At 35.2% G+C, this 20,336-nt stretch overlaps 1 protein-coding gene across 3 annotated transcripts in view; it reads left to right on the plus strand.

Moving 5' to 3' along the window:
* The first annotated feature begins 242 nt into the window (after nucleotides 1-242).
* LOC149542722 (chorismate synthase) overlaps nucleotides 243-20,336 on the plus strand; it is a 34,876-nt gene continuing 14,782 nt past the window's right edge. The window contains exons 1-9 of one of the 3 annotated variants that reach the window (XM_089797599.1): nucleotides 243-1,710; nucleotides 2,348-2,508; nucleotides 2,638-2,736; nucleotides 2,893-2,979; nucleotides 3,129-3,418; nucleotides 11,589-11,803; nucleotides 11,885-11,993; nucleotides 12,177-12,499; nucleotides 12,787-13,242. In XM_089797599.1, coding sequence (XP_089653725.1) covers nucleotides 2,435-2,508; nucleotides 2,638-2,736; nucleotides 2,893-2,979; nucleotides 3,129-3,418; nucleotides 11,589-11,803; nucleotides 11,885-11,993; nucleotides 12,177-12,499; nucleotides 12,787-13,242 — 1,653 coding nt within the window. In that variant the 5' untranslated portion in view covers nucleotides 243-1,710; nucleotides 2,348-2,434. Of the gene's footprint in view, nucleotides 2,193-2,347; nucleotides 2,509-2,637; nucleotides 2,737-2,892; nucleotides 2,980-3,128; nucleotides 3,419-11,588; nucleotides 11,804-11,884; nucleotides 11,994-12,176; nucleotides 12,500-12,786; nucleotides 13,243-20,336 lie in introns of all 3 variants that reach the window. The other 2 variants (XM_089797598.1, XM_089797600.1) reach the window with 2 other exon arrangements.

A 20,336-nucleotide genomic window follows, 5' to 3' on the forward strand; every position in this document is an offset into this window, starting at 1 on the left:
TCATAAATTGATTATTATATCTTAATCTCAAAATCATAAATTTCAAAATATCTCCGTTGGAAATATAAATTATTTCATAAGTAGATTCAAAATCTACTCTTATATTTACGACGTTCTTTTTATTATAATTACATAAATTAATTTTGTATCAACGTTCCACGTTAGAGATCATAATCCAACATCGTAGTTTATAGTATATCACTTACGTGCTTAAATCTAACTAAATATCTTTATTCCGAACGATAGCCAAGGGATTCAAATACCGTTTTTAATCGAGACGACCGAGGGATGCGCATTTTTCTTTGTTGAAAAATGTCATTGGATTAATTACTTTGGAGAAAATGACATAAAAGCCTCTATTTCTTCTCGTTGTTGGGTCTGGCTCGCTGTTGGGATTCTGTTGTTGTTGATTTGCAAAGCACCGTTTGATCAAACCAGGAGCAGGGGCTTTCTTCGACGACAGCCTTTATACGAATGAAAACGAAGGGCTCTGTAAATGGACGGCATTGATTCTCAATCTGCTTGGCTATCGATCCATCTTCTGGTTTACTCTCTCGTTTACGGGCTTTCTCTGACTTCTGAGGTAGGGTTTTCAAAAAGTCAGAACATCTTCAAATCAAAAACAGGAAAAAAAATATAAAATTGAAAAGACCAATTGCTAGGCTTTTTAAAATTCCACAGATGAGATAATTGTATAAGGTCGGCTGCCATTGCTTTTGTTTACTGTTCGAGATTTCCAGATGTCCAACTAGGGTTTTTAGTTGATCGGCTACATCAGATTTTCCTTTCATCAAAATTTTAGCAAACCCCTTTTGTTCCTTTGTAAATTCGGAAGAAACATTATGTGAATTCGAGGAAATAGTATGGAACAGGTTTAAACACATTAAAACTTACAGGTCTTATTGGACCCACTGTTGGTTTTGCCCAGAAGTTTACTTGTGGCACTGGATGACATGGCTTCGTTTCGAGTAAAGAGAATTTATGGAACTAAGCCTGTCCATTGAGCAGAAAGGCCTGCCTCGATCTTCCATTAAGATCATTTATTCTATTTTGTGTTGGAAAAGCTTAATATGCATCGTGCCTTCTGCTTGAATTGCCCGTTACCTGTCCCTAAGTTTCCTTATAAGACTTTCTTGTGTTATGACATACCTCGTAGAAAAGATCAAGAGGAAATTGGCATCTATGGTTTGTATTTGTTGTAGCTTTTACCGCAGTTGGGGCAGTTGCATAGGGCATTGACTGCAAATTTGGTATTTCCAGCAGCTGATGCTTCTGACTGATTAAGCTATATGTATAAGGTTGGTATAAAGATCAATCTTTAGGGGACACAGGTGAGGATACAAATGCATATCACTGTTTTCTGAAGAGAAATAGGTAACCATCGATATAGACTGGGTTGTAATCAGATGGACAAAATGTTCAATGGTTCTTGAACTGGAGCTGTGTCTGTGATTGTCTTGCAATGACTGTAAAATACAGCGATATATATCAATATCGTTCGGCAGTGGGGGTGAGGCTTACAGCTGAAAGTTGGAGCAGTTGGATAATGCCTACCTCGCTAGTTCAAGGTTGAGTAATTGAGAAATTGCACAGAGTTTGGCACTGCTGTAGCAAAAGTTGACATTTAATTGGAAGCTGTTGGCCTATATAGATCTCCATCAGATTGGGATTGTTTCTAATTGCCACAAAAGAGGATTGCAGGAATGAAATGTATATTATCTACATCCTCTCTTTGAAAAGTTTGCTTCTGTCACTTCCCATGGATGTGCTTTAATACTTGTGCTTAAGCTGTGACATTATCTCCACTGATATGCAGCTGTTGTCTGAACTTTGATTTTTTTGGTTGCTTCATATTGACATTAGCGTGAATTGGTGTTTTGTTGCGACCACCACCTGTAGATTTCTTGACAGGAAATAATTTGGTTTTCCGTTTTCGAAGGGGTTCTTGAAGTGATCACATTTAGCTGGACTGGAAACAGATTAAGAATTTTCTCATTATGGTGTATAGTAATATTTGCTTTTGAATTGTTGAAAGCTTGGTTGTGTCCCGGATACCGTATCTTGCTTTGAAGCAGTTACTGTAAAATAGTGAACATTATTGATTTGGTTAAGGATCAAGCTATCGCTTCATACCGACTATTAGAATTTTATGTCCTTCAACCAGTTAAAAGATTAATTGATCTTTCTGAAAGGTAATTTTCTAGGAACACTTTTCCAAAAATGTCAATGTTGTCATCTTGTTTCATGGTGCCTTTAGTTTGCTATCTTAGGTCTGTTTTAACTTTTAAACCTTTAAAAAACGTGTTCATAAAGATTTGTTTTATTGGAATCTCTTAATTTATGGCAGAATATCAAACTCCTCTAAAGTGTGATTGAGAGCTCCAGTTCATTTGTTTGTACTGGAACCGTGTGGGATCTCGTTGTATTCTTTATAATGGGACAAGAGCCCAACAGTCAGTCTGCAGCTTTGAAGGGTTCCCTTGATTCAAAGGAAGCTGTTCCTTGTCAGTATCCTTGTTATTGTGAAAAATAATACTGAGTTATAGTGCACTTATAAATCAAGTCAAGCTATATTGTTGTACTTGTGCAGCTGGTAAACATAGTTTTCAGAGGGTTAGATTTCTTAACTGCATTTAGAAAAGCAAAGATCTCGTATGCAAGGAATTTCCTTTTATCCTTCGCTGAACTGGAGAGTTGCAAAATACAGCCTGATGGGCTTGATCCTCAGATTCTCAGGTAATTTTTTGGTATAATTTAAGGTGATGTGACTTGATGGTTTGCAGAATTGGAAGTATCAATTAATCAATATTGGAAATTTACAATTTCTGGGAAAGCTAGTCTGAAATTCAGTTCCAATAAGATAGAAATTTAATAAAAGCATTTTTGGTGCAGAAATCCACCACCTGGCCTTGTTGTGGAAGGAGTAAATGCTTCATCATCTTTTTCAACAAGAGGGTTAATTCGTAGAGACAAGGATGAGTACGTTTTCCAAGTAATATCATGGATATATGGTTATTTTTGGAAATTCGACATTTTCTAGTGCTTGAATGCCAAGACAATTTAACGATTTCTTGTTTCAATTATTTTCCTTTTTTGAATCAGACTTTATTAGCTTTAAATATCTGCAGGGATAGAAATTTAGAAGTTCCTGAATGGCGAAGAACTCCAGCTAATCCAGGTGGTTTGCTCCCACAAGCTACTAAACGTACTGAGCATGTTGGTTCCTCCTTTAACAACAACTTCACTTCAAGATCAGTGCCATGTCGGGTGGAAGCTAGCCAGCCACGAAGTAACTATGATAGGGCTGGTTGGCAGGGTCTTGGACCAGGAGGAGGTCCAGGAAGATGGGAACATAGATTAATAAGCAGTGACAGAGAAAGGGATCGCACTCGTCATGATCGGGTTGCACTTGAACAAGGTGATTTGTCAACTTGGCTGTTATATAAGGGAATCTACTAAAGCATTGTTTCACACAGATAATTTGAATAATTTCGGTTTATTATTAAAATCCTAGATGGGCAGCATGAGTTACTCATAGTTAGATTGCAACCTCTTTGTTAGAATCTAGATTGAAGTGTTATTTTTTGTTAATTATGATATTTTTTAGATGTTCTATTCATGTTCCAATTTATTGCCTTGTATGCCGAGTTGCAATGCAAATGCGATGAGATTTTCTGTTTCAGGAAAATCTGGGTTATATTGCCAATATTTCTTGATTCTAAATACAGTTTTCAGATAAACAAATTTGTTTCAAAGTTTATGTCAGATTCAATCATTTTAAACTATGGTTTGTATGAAAAAAACATGATTTCTCTTTCTTCCCTCCCTTACTGGCTTATCAACTGTCTAAAGAATTTTAAGCTAAATTATATTTTACAATAAAGATGTATTGTGCATTGCATGAATTCAGACTAAAAAAATTCAAGTGCAAATCACAGATTGTTGTAGGCAAAAATGAATTTGCTGCAATTTGTACAAGAGGGAAAGTAGAATAGAATAGGTTTGAGCTTTAGCAGTTCAGAACTAGCTGTGATATTGAACTTGGTTGCTACATAGAACAGTTTTTATAAGTTTTAGCACAGAGAAAATTTGGGTAATCATAGTGTGCATAGCTGTACTATGTCTATTAAATTTTAGGTGAGGCTTTTCCTTGCTAAGAAAGTTAACTTTGCTTCTTCACGAGTCATAGCAGATTTTACCTTTTGGATGATATTATTGGAGGTGTTGGTAAATGGAAGAGTTAGTTTAGTACTTATATGTTCTAATGGAAGAGTTAGTTTAGTACTTATATGTTCTAACTTCTCATTTTGTCATGTGTCGCATATGTAGCAGTTCTTTACCCTGTTTATTGATTATTCCACAGTTCTTTAATAACATCTAGACTTGTTTTGGAGCTGGTCAAAATTGGTTAAATCTGTCCACTGATTGTTTTCACTTGATTTTAGCTTTCAGATATTTAAGCGGTCTAGTTAGGCTGTTGGTGGCTTCTGCCCCAAGTTTCACAGGAGTTTTAATCATTTGCTAGAAACATTGTTATCTATCCTCATATTATCAATCATCTGACTGCCTGTGACATGTGAATGCAATTGGTTGTTACTTGCCTAGCACAAATTTATCACACATGAAGCAAGGTGGAGCAGAGTTGATAACAAATTTTCATTCATAAATCTCGAAGTTATGAACTTGTAATTTATAAATTTCCTTTCAGTCTGTTTTTCCCATCAAGGAATCCATTACAACTTACTTTCTTTCCACAAAATTCTGGTTATTTCTGAGCACCGTGCTGTAAACTGCTTTCAGGGAGGCATTCTTGATTGGAAGTTATTTTTATATAGTTGACATTCTGATGGTTAAGACCTACACAATTAAGTCTTGGCATTACATTATTTAATTTACCGGTTTTCGGTTATGGAACCGAGTTTGATAAACTCAAGATGGTTTCTAACTAATATCTTTCTTACATATATTTAGAATTTGAAATGCTGGGCTTTCTTTGTTTGGGGCACCAAGCTTTCTTTGTTGTCTCTTCGATATAAATATTTTTAAGTGCGTATGTATTACAATATCAAAATATGTAATGGAACAACATTAATAATGCCAAGTGAACTGTAAATGGTAAATCACAGTGCTCATATTGAAGGTGTGCCGAAATTTTCTGAGAATTTATTAATACTAATATGCTAAGTTGCCAATTCAGGTGTGCAGATGCACGATTTTTTTTTGGGGATGTTGGATGTCTTTATATATATAATATATATTTTAAAATATCATTTGATAGTATGATACTTCGTCATTTGCACGATAGTTCACTAATAACTTAATATGTCATATCACATAAGCCTATATTCACGATTCCAATGCAAATCAGAAAATCATTATAATAACAAAATCAAAATGTAGTTCATGATTCAATGTTTATCAATCAAGATTCAATAGTCACTAATTAGAATCATAAAGATTCTCAGAAAAAGCTTCATCATCTCCAACTACTACAAGTTCAAGATCATTTGAACCTGAAGTGGTTCCACTTGTACCAATTACACCATGTGTCGTGATGTTATCATCATCATCATAATTTATAGTGAATCTAGTAAGATCTTCAATGGTTGCATCTAAGTTAGCACCCTCAGGGGCTACGTCCCAAAGCTTGGCTGCCCCATCCTTATAGTGATCCTCCATATGTCACAAAAGATGCAAGTTGGCATGAATGTAAACCACGTCTTCAACTTTTTTGAGCCTAACCAGTCCACTTCACTGAGTGGGTAAAGTAGTATGCTTAGTCACAACGTTTGACGAATATAATGCTTCAAGTTCAGATTTTTCTGAATTTCAAATATTTTCAAGAAAATCATTGGAGTTCACCATTTTATTCGTGTGGAAAAATCTGCAGTGTTCTGAGATTGTTTCTTAGTGCAAACATAAAAAAAATGCTGTTTCCAAAGTTTTAGAATGTTTCCCGCCAATTCTTTTCTGTATAGAATTGTTCTGGGGCCGTCCAATGCACAGATTGGCAATCTCTGGGCCATTTTCTGTAAGCCTATCTGCAGTGCTGTGTGATGGAAAAACCTGAGTGCTCAATGGATTTTTCTGTTGATTTTTCCATTTTAAAATATTAGGTGACTGTTTGAAACTAATTTTCAAACTAGGTGATTGTTTGGAAGTTGTTTGTGCAATTAGCCAAAAAGTTGTCAGGTTAAGTTGACAACATTTGCAACTTTTTGCCAATCGACATTTCCAAGGTTTTGCAACTTTGCCTATGCACTCCTATGGCTATCTTAGGACCACTACACCCTAGATCAACCATTTCCTACTCTCCTATGGACCCATATGACCAATTACCCTTGATGGCTTATAACTATGCAATCAAGACAATGGCCTTGCAACTTGGGCCTTATTGAACCTACAACTCAGCCTATTACATTAATGAGACATATCTTTAACTCCACCTCATGGCATTCCATGGGTGTCTTTGTTGCCTTTATGAGGTGCTCTTGCACCACTTTGGTTGCAAGAGGCTTTACATACTTAAGTGGTTGATCGTATGAGAACGTGGTAGCTCCCATGTCGTTTTGGCCCCTTATTGTAATTGGACTATGTTTTATTCCCAAGGCAAAGAAGCCAAATTCTTGTGGTTTTTTAATTTTGGATGAGTCTTTCAAAAGCTTTCTTCATCTGCATATGGTGTTACTCTATCTAGTGTAGCAAGTACTTCAAGCTATAGTACCTTGCAGATAGGGCATATGCAAGGAGGTGCAATGGGTTGGTCATCTTTTCCAGCCTCATTGGATTAGATTTCACATTCTATGGGGTCAATCTCATGTGTTTGTATTGCAAATTTTACCTTCTCCACCATTGTGTCCATGCCATCATCGACATCCCCCCAAACAAGGTGAATCCATGTTCGCAAATTGGAGCATAGTTATGATAGGCTCGGTGAAATCCAATACATATTGCACACAGTCCCACCAACTATAATCCAAGACCAATGTCTTGACCTTTTGGGCCCTCTCTTAATTCGAAGTCTTCCATGCACCCCCACTGGCTAGAAATAACCATTTGGCACAATGCTTCTTTCTCCTTGACAAGTTGTCTCATAACAATAGTATGAGAAGCAAACCTGGTCTCAACAACCTAGGTAAGTTAATAACAATATGTCAATAAATATTAAGCAAATTTATATACAATTTGATAATTGAACACGACATAATTTTTTTCAAAATTAAATAAATAAATTAAATTTAGTAATCACAATTGGAATCTACTCTCAAGTTCTCGATAACTCTGATTTGGAGAAAGATATGAATTTCTAATTGGTCGAAGAGATCTCTTTATAGAAGTCCGCTCTTTTTGCAATAGGGTGGTTCGCACCTTTTCATACCTAGGACTTATGTAATCGGCTACTGCATTATTAATGGCTGCCACCATTTTCTTCCAATGTGATGATCTCACCAAGTTGAAAGGAAGATCATTGGCGTAGAGGCAACGTGCAATGGGTTTATCAACAAGCCCTCTTGCCTCCATTTTAAATGTCGTGTCCAATAGACCTCTTTTGCAGGTGGTAATTTTTACTTCTTCCTCTTCCACTTTTGGTACAAGTACTTGCAAAAATGGATGTTTGGAGGATACAACTGGATTAGTGGGTGATTTGCTATGCGGATGGACCACCATAAGAAGTTTGAACCTTGTTTTGATTTGATAACCAATTTATCAGCCTCTACTTGTTCTTTTACATATGCTTCTATTTGTGCATTAGACATCCCTCTCTTACCTTGGCCTTTGCATATTTCGATTCGTTTAATTGAAGGGCCCATAAAATGAAGTTTAACTCAACAATATGAGCTATTAAATGGTTTACTATCACATACACTACACTCTAAATATATAACACACCTCCCGCAACCTATGATATTCTTTCGGTATTTCTCCATAAAGGAGATCCTATCTCAAATTTGAATTTATTGGCTTTTGGCTTTCCCACTTAACATTCACCACTGTTGGCAGCCATTCTTGCACAATACAATCTGCTTTCTTGCTACTATAAGAATTTAAATAAGTTTAAATTAAAAACTACTATGGATCTCAAACATTCAACTGCAAAAAAACAGATATGAAAATATTAAAATAGATACCTAAACTTATTTCTTTATTTCTTGAAAAAATGAAAACAAACATCAAAATTTCAAAAGAATTCATTAAATAACTCAAGATTGGATTAAATGCTTACCTTAGACACTAAGATCTCCTTTGTGGAAGCTATCTATCATGCCACAAATAATCTTTTTTGAAAATAATTGTCTGTCCTTCAAAATGCCAAAATGGAGACCAAATGAGAATAGAGCAAAGCAGCAAACAAAGTGGGATGAAATACGATGAATAGCCTCTATTCAGGATGTTTTAGGGTTAGAGGGAAAAAAATAAAATAAAAGGTATATTACACATGTTTAATGTATTTTTAAGTGATAATTTTTCACTTTTGACATTTTGTAACTTGCTGGGCCCTGAATATTCAGTGATGTGCTCTGGAAGTGCCCAGAAAGCGCATCACAGGGAATCCACACCTCTGTGATGCGCCTCCTGGGTGCATCCCACTCCACTTCTGCATCCCTACGCACCCAAATCCACATCCAGGCTTGATGGGAGAGGTCCGGCAAGGTAGCTATTATGGAAGGAGATAATCTGACTGGGCGAGTTGAATATTGGAATACACTTTAAATTATGGCAGACACAAGCCATAGATTCTGGAACTCATACCCTGACCCCTGCTACTTGTTTTGCGTACCAGAAATGCATCTCCATCTTGGGAACACACACAATGATATATTCAGGTATCAGGAGATTTCAGTTTATAGATGATGTTTTCTAGAGTCCTATACATTTCCCAGAAGCATACCTTCAAATTTGGCTGATTAACAAACCACAAACTTTCCAGGAATTCATTAACCTTTGTACATAAATGGATAATTTGAGCTGGCTAGATTTGCTTGGACAAACTTTTTTAATTATGACGGAAGATCATAAATCATAGACCCTGGGAGTCATACCCTGACTCATGGTACTTATCTTGTGATTATGATGACAGAAACACATCTCTGTCCCAGAGACACATGGAGATGTGTACAAATGTTGAGATTTCAGATGGTGTTTCTTAGCCTCATGATATATCAATTAGGAGTGGGGAATTAAAGCTGGTTAACTTGCTATAGAAGATATATCACTTAAGTAAGTAATTACACTGTTCATCTCCTCAGGCACTGTTAACTCATTTCTGGGATACATCATGTAATTTTTCTATGAGAATTTGCTGTATGTGTTTTGTAGGAGAACCATTTCTTATCAAACTCTAAAGAGGTACTAGGAAGTAGAAACAACAATAATATGGCTTAGATGTGTACATGCTCTGAAGTTCTATTAATTGATTGACCGGGAAAGATGGTAGTCCATGGTAATAAACTACATGCTACATATGTGTAACATTAACTTTGAGACTTCTACATAGTGTGTATTTTAATATTTTGGTATCTTGGAGGTACCCTTGTGCCATTTATTTTAAATAAAAGCTTCCCTATTACCTAAGTCACAAGGTTCAAGTTCGAGTTTGACAACCATGAAGTTCGGAAAAAGTTCAGGAAGGCAAAAAAATTGAAAAAAATTTGACAATAAATTTGACTTATATAATTTTCAAAAAAATATAAATATATAACCCTGATTCCTAACCATGGGAGAGTTCAACTTTGTAGAGATGATTATAGACTATGATATTTTTTTTACTTTTCATTTCAAATAAAAAGAATTAAAATAAAAGAATAATAATATTTTTATCTAATCTTTACGATTAAATTAAAATTGTGAATATTACAAAATAAAAATAAAAATAATATTGTAATAATAAATTAATTAATAATCGTAAATAAGTATGCAAAATATTAATATCTTATTGATGATAAATAAATAAATAGCATAAATTATACACAAAATATAAATATTTTTGTACATAAAATAAATACACATACAAATGTTTTACTGGTAATACAGGATTAATAAACATAAAATTTATTATCATAATCTTTTTTTATGGGTATTTATTGTCATAATTTATATAATATTAAAACATAATAATAAAAATAACAATGATTATAATAATCTTTTAAAACTTTCCAACCACAATAAATAAATACAAATGTTATTGAAGTGAGACCGTCGGGCGCAAATGGCCGTCACGGATGACACAGTATCTGTAAACAGGGAGCGAATGGAGCAAACAAAGAGTAAAGCAAATGCAAACAGAAATGGAATAGACGAATGGCAGGAGATTGGAGTAGACGAATGGCAGGAGGTTGGAGTAGACAACCGCCATCAGACACGACCCTCGAATAGCACTGAAATATTCAACAACGGCACTGTGATACTCAGACAATCATTTTTGCCCTAACCGAGCTTCATATACGCAGGTGAAGGTCATTGTTTTAGAAGCTTTTTTTGCCCAGAAACCCCAAAACAACTTCACACGAATTTAATGACGAATTTAAACGAATTTTATTCATTTTTTACAGATTTGCTGAATTTTGAACCTCAAGCCAAAAATTCGGCGAACCCTGTGACTAAGCCTATTACAATTCCATCTCCTGTATCAGATACGCGTCCTCTTCATGTGACTGTATTTTGAATTAATTAAGAATGTCAGGGTCTATAACAATCACTGCTAAATGATTATACTGCTTAGCCATTTCTTTTTGAATTTCAAGCTTTTATTGTATTTTGCTTCTCTTTTGACTCCCCTTGCTATCATGCTATTCCATTATTTATATATCATCACTTCTAAAATGAAGTGTTTGCTTTCTATATCACACTGTAAACACTAAAAACCTGCTCTGGGTTTGCTTGCTATTGAAATTTGATTTATTCTGAGCACCAGGTGAAGTGCAGATGTTTTCATTTCAGCCTTGCTTACTATGTGTTTGAATGCTAGTTGATCTAAATGGGTTGACGTGCCCTCTCTCTAGGGCACGAGGAGGTGAAATGATGTGATTTTTACGATTTTCTTTGATAAAATTGAGCAGTTGAATGCCTGAAGAAACTAGGGACATGCAGGTTAACTAAATTAGCAATGTCTGTGGATCCCTTAAGAGCAATAACCACGAGAAAAAAGATTGTTGCCCAGGGAATTAGGTTTGCCCTGATTTCACTAGTTGAAATGAATAAATTGATCTTTTATCTTAAACCTGTGTTTTGTATGTTTCATCATTTGTTCTTTGTGTAATAATGTAATCTACAGAGTATGATGTTGCTAATAGTTTGATAACATGATGTATGCTACAAGAGAGCTTTCTTATAGATTTATCAGATGTGTCTGACGGATGGTGTTAAATGTGAGATTGAATATTTCATTGGTTTAAGCCCTTAAGGTAGCTTCATGTGTCAATTGTGACTGTAACTCAATTACACAAATTTCTGTAGTTCTATAGATAGAGACCTCTATTAAATGAATTTTACTTATTTTTGCACTGCCTGGATGCTATGGAGTTCGTGGAGAATATATGGTGTTATAGATGGAAGAAATTGCAATCTTGAAATTTAAATTTGGTATGCAGATCCTGGGAGGCCATCTCATGCTAGCAATCATCTTACCTGGCAAGGAGGGACTCCTCCAGAACATGACGGTCTTCTAGGAAGTGGGTCAGATCTAAGGTCATCAAGGTCTTCAGGGGGACCTATACTCTCAAATGCACGGGGACAGGACCGACATCATGCAAGTGGAAGGCCAAATCAAGCAAGTGATACATATCAGTCACTTCGTTCAGCTAAGGTGTGTGCCAGGTGTTTTTTAGCTATTTTGCAATATTTTTTGAAGAAAGGGGCGTATTTATAGCCATTGGCATTTTTCCAGACAGGGACTCTTTCACGAACGGAGATCAGAGATATATACAATGATGAAACTTTTGGCAGTGAGGACTTTTCCAATAATGAAAGGATAGAAGAGGAGAGAAGAAGAAGAGGTATTTTTGATGGTCTACCTACGAATCTTTGGAGTTTAGAAAGTTTCTTCAGCAAAAGAAATTATAATTGGATCCCAAGTTTTTTTCCACATTTTAATTTCATATTTTTTTGTAATTTTTGACTTAGTCATGAGATATTGAGCATTTTCACATCCCACTAATATTTTTGCATTTTATTTGAAGATTCATTTGAGTTAATGAGGAAAGAACAACATAAGTTGCTTCAGGAAAAACAAAAACAAAATCTTCTGAAACCGGGTCAGCAATTAGGGTGGGAATTAACAGTCTCTAAAGATCAGAAGAAAGATGAAGATCGTCTTGTGGAAGATGGCAAGAAGTTAGAAGATCAACCAGCTGGTATCCCTCTTCCTGATCATTCTATTTCTTCTTCATCCATCAAAACCAGTTTATCTGGAGCATCTAGGCCTTTGGTACCTCCAGGATTCACGAAAGTATTACTTGAAAAGAAGACATCTTTGAAAACTGGAAACAGAGAAGTACCAGAGGTATTTACTATTACAGTCATTTGGTTGAAATTGACCTTTTTCTCTTCAAAGTTAATGTGGAATCATTTTGTCTTCTATTATTTAATAAATGAGGGACACCCTAATATTCATTTGCTTAGTTATTTTTGTTGACTAGAGTATGTTAATGCTCAACAGCATAAGATCATTATTCATTGTTTTGCTAGATATAAATGAGTAAATTCTTTCTGAACTAGATTATTCCTTTCTGCATTCTTTGTATTTATTGGAGAATACACAGAATTTAATTTTGCGAAGACTTTTTCCAGGCTTACTCTGAAGTGGACAAAAATCATGGCAATACTACCAAATCTGACCCTTGTTTGGAAGGTAAGCAACACCAACTAGAAGAAAGCCAACCAACTACATCAGATGCGAGTATGTATAAGCCGGAGCTGCAGGTAACTGGCCAGGAAACCCTTGCAGCAATTGATGTTGTTGGAGATGTAAAGGATCTCCTTGGTTTAGACAGTGCCGATTCTTCACAGTCCATTGGGGGCTTGGATACTGTTTCTTATTCAGTAAAAAATGATCAAATCATCAACCTACCTGATATTGAACACAATAGTTGGAATATAGGACTGGATATTATAGATATGAAGAAAGCAGGAGAGTCTGATTTTGGAAGAAATGCTAGTAAAGAAAAATCCGAGTCAATTCTGGACAAGCTGTTTTTAAAGACAACTAATGATTTTCGTAAAGCAGATATTTCCATTCCGGAAAAGGTTGGTATTGCCAAACTCTATCATTATTGTGACTGTTGAATATTGGCTTTTTGGATAGAATTGATAAGGTGATTTGTCCATTATCAGAGGGAAAGATAAATCTGGGATATTGAGTAGATAATGAAGCTTAATCATTGTTGTTAATTTGCCTTGCTTTTTGCAATTTTTGTTTCCTATTCATATTTGCTGGTGGTTCAAAGATGTGGATAGTAAGAAATCATATATTATCTCTTTTTGTTTTTGTTTGATATAATAATGAAGTTTCTATTGAGGCTCTCACCTGTGAAAGCTAACAAAGTGGAACATAAGAAAGCTTCAAAAGCAAAACACAAAAAGCTATTAACCAACCAGTTCGGCCATGGGTAGACAACAACAAGATACTGAAACAACACAAGGTACTTTAAACTTAAAAGCTTCTTGAATCTAAATTAGAAACCTCTCCACATGGAGAAGCTGCTTGAAGTATTGAAGCATACAAAGAAACAAGACTCGAAGAAGTGGGAAGATTATTCCTGCCCAGGGGGCCCAAGAGAATTTCAGCCTTCCTTTCTTTTCTTGGCAATGCTTACCTTCTTTTAGCAGTATCAAACATTAGGTGAATGCTTTCTAACACATCAGCATATTCTTTCTAGCAACAGCATGTTCTTTCTAACAACAGTTTCTTATAACTTTTTGCATGTATCAAGCTTTGACATCTATGACAATTATCTAACAATTAATATATCAGTGAAAATAATAGAATTTTTTTAATAATTTATAACTTTATATAACATATAAATAATATTAGTTATATATATTATTGACAGTATCCCTTTCTTCAGATGGAGAGTGGGAAGAGCGGGAGCTGTAGGGTTTTAGGCGGCGGACGATCTACTTCAGGAGAAGTGGAAGCAGAGTTGGATGGGGAGGAGGATGGCGACATGACCTCCTTCCTGGTCCTTGTAGAAGAACCTTTGGGTTTATTAGCTCATTCAAATCTCTCACATTGTGTTCAAATGGAGTGGTAGGGGGTGGATCTTGGATCTCAAGTGCAGTAGGTGTAGCTGATGATGTGTTAAATTCGTAACTCTGATCACAATACTGATCCGACTGTGCAGATCACACAGAGCTTATCATTCTGAAATGCCTTATAAAGGCCTATTACTCCTTGTCCAGACATGATCGGCAGGGTTCTTAAGACAACTATGTGCAAGTATCATCTTAACTAAATCTTATTTAAGTATTCTCAAACCATCACCTTCTTAAGATTGCCGATTATGAGAAGGCATGTATGGGCCGACCTAGATAGGGTCATGTCCCTTCAAGGGACATGCCCTTTTGATTCGGTATTTATGCAGGGTGTGGCTGAAATTTAAGGACACACAAAAATATAAGTCTGCTCCTTGATCAATACTGCCCTAAAGACAATTTGCAGAAAATAAAAATGTTTCCAGAATTATATTTATTAATTCACTCAAGTCTGCTTATTGAAGATCATCCTCAGCAAGTATAAAAGTAGAAGGTATAATCTAAGTCTTATTTATAACAGAATTTGTAGAAACTTTACATGGTATCAGAGCTCTAGTAGTCGAACCTAGGCTCTGCAAATTAAACGATCAGACTTAATATATGTAGCATCATTCTTTTATTTTCAATGGCATACACAATCAGACCTGAGGACAGGTTTGATAGGAAAAAACACTTTGGTGCTTGGAAATTCATATTCATGATGATTCTTGAACAAAATGATGTGAAACAGTTTGTTGATTCAACATCCAAACAACTTGCTATTGAACCTAATAAAACTATTTGAAGTAAAGGAAACAGGAAAACCATGCAAATTATATTAGATGGAGTGAAAAATGAAATAGTACTCATTGCTAACAAAACATCAAACGACATTTCATATGATGAATGCATTATTTAATGCATATGAGGTCAGCAATGCAGCTAGAGTGCTTGCACTAAAAAGACAACTAAATCATATACAGATGAAGGGAGAATCGATGAATTCTTACTTCCTAAGGGTTGCCAGTCTAAGAGATGAACTTGCAAGTATAGGAACTATAATTGATGACAAGGAACTAACACTGATGGCTATAGATAGGTTACCAGATTTATGGGAAACGTTCTCATAAGGAGTAAGTGCTAGAGATAATCTTCTTAACTTCAAGATTGTATTAAGGAAGAATCTAGAAAACTTAAGAAAAGGGGAAAGTAGAAAACTGAAGATGATGAACTTCAGGTTCTCAACACAAATTCCTATAAAGGTAAGAAGAAACACTTCAAGAAGAAAATGGGTAATCAAAAGAATGACAAACCTAAGAAAGATCTATCTAAAATAAAATGCTTGAAATGCTTCAAATTTGGCCACTGTAGATCTAATTGCCATGAGAATTCTAAGCGGCAAGTAAACTGTACAAACATCACTAGGAAAGAAGATAATTATGATCCTGAGAATCGTGTATTCTATTCGGCTCTATCAAATGAAGTCTCAAGTAAATGGGTGAGTGATAGTGGATCATCTCGACATATTACAGGATATAAACAAACACTAGACTCTATATCAGGAAAAGTTGATGGCGAAGTCACCATTGATGATAATTCAACACATTCCGTCAAAGGAATTGGAAATTGCACCTTGAAACTGAAGTCGAGTAGTGTTCTATATGTCAAAGGAGTACTCTATGTACCAGGAATAAAAAGGAACCTAATCTTTGTTACAACACTTGAAGATGATGGACATAATATTGCATTCATGGACGGTAAATTATTGACCTGCTCTAAGAACTCTTCATTTAAGAAATCAAAGTTGATTGGTCAAAGAAAGGGATACTTGTATGAATTAATTGCAGAACCTAGTCGACCTGTTCAATCCTTAATTCTTGAAGCTGTTGATATAAACGAAATATGGCACAGTTAGGTCATCTAAATTTCAAAACCTTATCAACTATGGAAAAGATGGTAATTGGTTTACCTAAGTTGAATAAAGAGCACTCAAGCATATGCAAAGGATGCGCTCTGGGTAAGAACACCAGAAGTCCATTTCATGATAGCACTAGAAAAACTAATAATGTTTTGGAATTAATTCACTCAGGTTTATGTGGACCTATGTTTGTGCCTTCTCTTGGAGGATTTTGGTACTATATACTTTTTATAGATGACTTCTCTAGGAAAACTTGGATTTACTTTTTAAAGTTTAAATAATTAGAAGAAATCCTTAAGAGATTTAAAGAATTCAAAATCTCAACTAAAAACTTATTAGGACACAAAATTAGAACTCATAGGACTGATAATTGAGGGGAATACACTTCAGACTTGTTTAAAGAGTTTTGTAAAGAAACATGAATTAAGAGGGAGTATACCATTCCTTATAACCCACAACAAAATGGGGTAGCAGAAAGGAAAAATAGAACAATTATAGAAGCAACAAGAGCTATATGATATTTGACCAAAATTTAGAATATTATCTTTGGTCAGAAATCTCTTGTGCTGCTATCTATATTCAAAGCAGGAGTCATCACTACTATCTTAAAGATAAAACTCTTGAAGAAGTTTTTACTAAGGTTAAACCCAATATAAGTTATCTTAGGATTTTGGGTGCCTTATATATATACATGCGCCTAAAGAAAAAAGAACCAAGTTAGAACCCTCTGGGAGGAAAAGTATTTTTGTGGGGTATAGTAAAACATCCAAAGCATATAGGATTTTCATATCTAGTTAGAAAAATATTGAACTTAGTAGGGATGTAATATTTGAAGAAGATTTAGCATTCAAAAGAGCCCTAAATTCTGAAGATCCCTCTCCCTTAGTTTTGAAGAAAATATCGTATTTTAGTTAGAGAGGGAGAACATTAAAGAAATTGAAGATAAAATTCAACATCTCAATCTTGAGGAAACTCAAAATTCAAAAAAAAGAACACTTTGGGCCATTAAGACAGTAGAGGAAACAAAAGACTTCGCTGCACCATCTGGAACCTCCAGAGAAAACAAAAGACCCAGAAGATTTACTAGTAATGCAACAAACATGAGTGATTTGTCTAAATCAGAACCAACCAATGTTTTAGATGCTATTAAACATACAACTTGGAAGGATGCCATGATAGAAGAATACCAATCCATTATGAAGAATGATGTTTGAGGTTCCAAGACCTAAAGGAAAATCTGTTGTTTCTTCTAAGTGGATAGTTAAATCAAGCATGTTGCTGACAGTAGCATTGAAAAATACAAAGCCAGATTTGTAGCTAGAGGATTCTCTTAGAAAGAGGGGATTGATTATGAAGAAACCTTTGCTCTTGTTGCCAGATACACCTTTGTAAGAGCAGTCCTAGCTATTGCAGCATCAAAGGGATGGAAAGTACATCAGATGGATGTAAAAACAACATTTCTGAATGGAAAGATTACAAAAGAGGTATATTTGGAGCAACCTGAAGGATTTTAAACTCATAACCCTAAAATTTTTGTTTGCAGGCTCAAGAAAGCTCTCAATGGGCTTAAACAAGCTCCAAGGGCATGGTATGAAAGAATTGATAAGTATCTCACCAGCTTAGGATTCTCCACGAATGATGCTGATCCAAAATCTATATTATAAAAGGGATAAAGATGATATGGTAATTTTGATATTGTATGTTGATGATTTACTAATAACAGTTGATTATCATCTCATAGATCAATGCAAGAAAGATCCAATCAAACAATTTGAGATGAAAGATTTAGGTCTCCTTCATTACTTCCTAGGACTGGAAGTATGGCAGAATTCTGACAACATCATACTTAATCAAGGAAAGTATACATTAGACATCTTGAAGAGATTTGGAATGTGGAATTGTAGGCCTATGTCTTCTTCCATGGAGACTAATCTACATAAACTTAAGGAAGCAGCAACATAATCACCATCCATAGATTCTACTCTTTACAGATAGATGATTGGGTCTCTTATGTACTTGGTAAATACAAGACCTGATATTTGCTACGCTGTCAATGTGATAAGTCAGTTTATGTGTGAGCCAAAGGAGATTCACCTAGTTGCAGTCAAACACATCATGAGATACTTACAAGGCACTCTTAACCTTGGGCTCAAGTATGAGAAAATTGAATTGGACCTACATGGATACATAGACTCATATTGGGTTGGAAGTTTTACCAACAGGAAAAGAACTCCAGGATGCTGTTTCAGTTTAGGTTCAATGATGATATCATAGATATGCAGAAAGCAATCTTCAGTAGCACAAAATTCCATAGAAGTCGAATACATTGCAGCAACGATGGCCTCTCAGGAAGCAATTTGGCTTAGAAATGTACTTGTGGGATTATTTGGTCAAGCCATGACTCCTACGATTATTCATTGTGATAATCAGAGTTCAATCAAGCTTTTTGTGAATCCAGTTTTTCATTACATGTCCAAGCATATTGAAACTCCTTTCCCAAGCATATTGAAATTCCTTTCTATTATGTAAGAGATATGGTAGATAGGAATATTGTAAAATTAGAATACATTTGCACTGCAAATCAGACAACATATATTCTTACCAAATCTCTCTCTCGAGTGAAGATAGATAACTTCAAGAAAAGACTTGGTATGGTTGAATTGTAATTCATCTGTATACATTAAATTATTATTAAAATAATTTTTATTGTCAGGGTATTGACTGTTATGGGCTCCACCATTTGTATTCATTATTTAAGAGGTGACGATCTTTGAGGTAATGAACATTTGTATAAAAGACATTTTGAGAGATGACGATCTCTTATATAATGTGCTAAACAATAGAGAACTACTATCAGATCTAGATGAGTTCAAGATCATTTGTGACAGACATTTCTATGCCTATGAGTCACAACTTGGATAAAGGAAGAATTTATTCTTCAGAGTTTTATCTTGTGCTGGTAGATCTTAACTCAGGATCATGTTGTGATATAGGATTGCCAATACCTATGAGTCAACTTGGATAAATGAAGAATTTAATCATTCTTTGGATTTTATCCTGTGTGTTGCATCCCATGCAATACTGTCATCACTAGTATAAGTCATATCACAGGATGGTAATATGACGTAGTATCATGTGTTCAATGATACCACATGCTTAGAAGATTCAGATAGATATAGAGTATCAATCTATGCTTAATCATTGTAATTGATGACGCTAGATATGTCATCTCTCAGTATGATTATCAAGTTAAGAGGGAGTGTTAAATTCGTAACTCTGATCACCATGCTGATTTGATTGTACAGATTGCACAAAACTTATCATTTTGAAATGCCTTATAAAGGCCTATTACTCCTTGTCTAGACATGATTGGCTGGGTTCTTAAGACAACTATGTGCAAGTATTATCTTAACTAAATCTTAGTTAAGTATTCTCAAACCATTACCTTCTTAAGATCGCCAATTATGAGAAGGCATGTATGGGCTGACCTAGATAGGGTTATGTCCCTTCAAGGGACATGCCCTTTGATTCGGTATTTATGTAGGGTGTGGTTGAAGTTTAAGGACACAAAAATTATAAGTCTGCTCCTTGATCAATACTACCCTAAAGACAATTTGTAGAAAATAAAAACATTTCCAAAATTATATTTATTAATTCAGTCAAGTCTGCATATCGAAGATCATCCTCAACAAGTATAAAAGTAGAAAGTATAATCTAAGTTTGATTTATAACGGAATTTGTAGAAACTTTACATGATGGAATAGCTAACATTTTTGTTGTTGCTAGTATCCCTCATCTGGCTATCTTTTTGACTGTAGCTTATCATTATTACTAATGCGGGTTTGTCTAATTATACGTTCTCCATATGGTGCAAGTGGACTTGACCAATAATGATGTGGACTCCCAAGCTTTGTCTACTCTTGCACATGACTAATATCTTAGTGATGTAGGAGCATCCTGGGTTGCACTGCTATCCTGCATGTTTTTACCTTGCTGCTGAAACGATGTTTTCTGGTTTCTGGGTGCCTGTCGCTGACTGTGTAACTAATTTTCATAATGAATGAGAGGATGTGCTTTTCAGGGATTGAAGAGGGCCCAGAGTACTTCCTTGTGTCAAAGGCACAAGTTCTAATTCCTCATAAGTTGGGAGATATGGCAATTCTCCTGGAGTATTGATTTTGGGCAGTTC

This window comes from Cupressus sempervirens, chromosome 8 (genome assembly GCF_028749045.1).
Source record: "Cupressus sempervirens isolate cs-2001-9-10 chromosome 8, ASM2874904v1, whole genome shotgun sequence".
Lineage (NCBI taxonomy): Eukaryota > Viridiplantae > Streptophyta > Pinopsida > Cupressales > Cupressaceae > Cupressus > Cupressus sempervirens.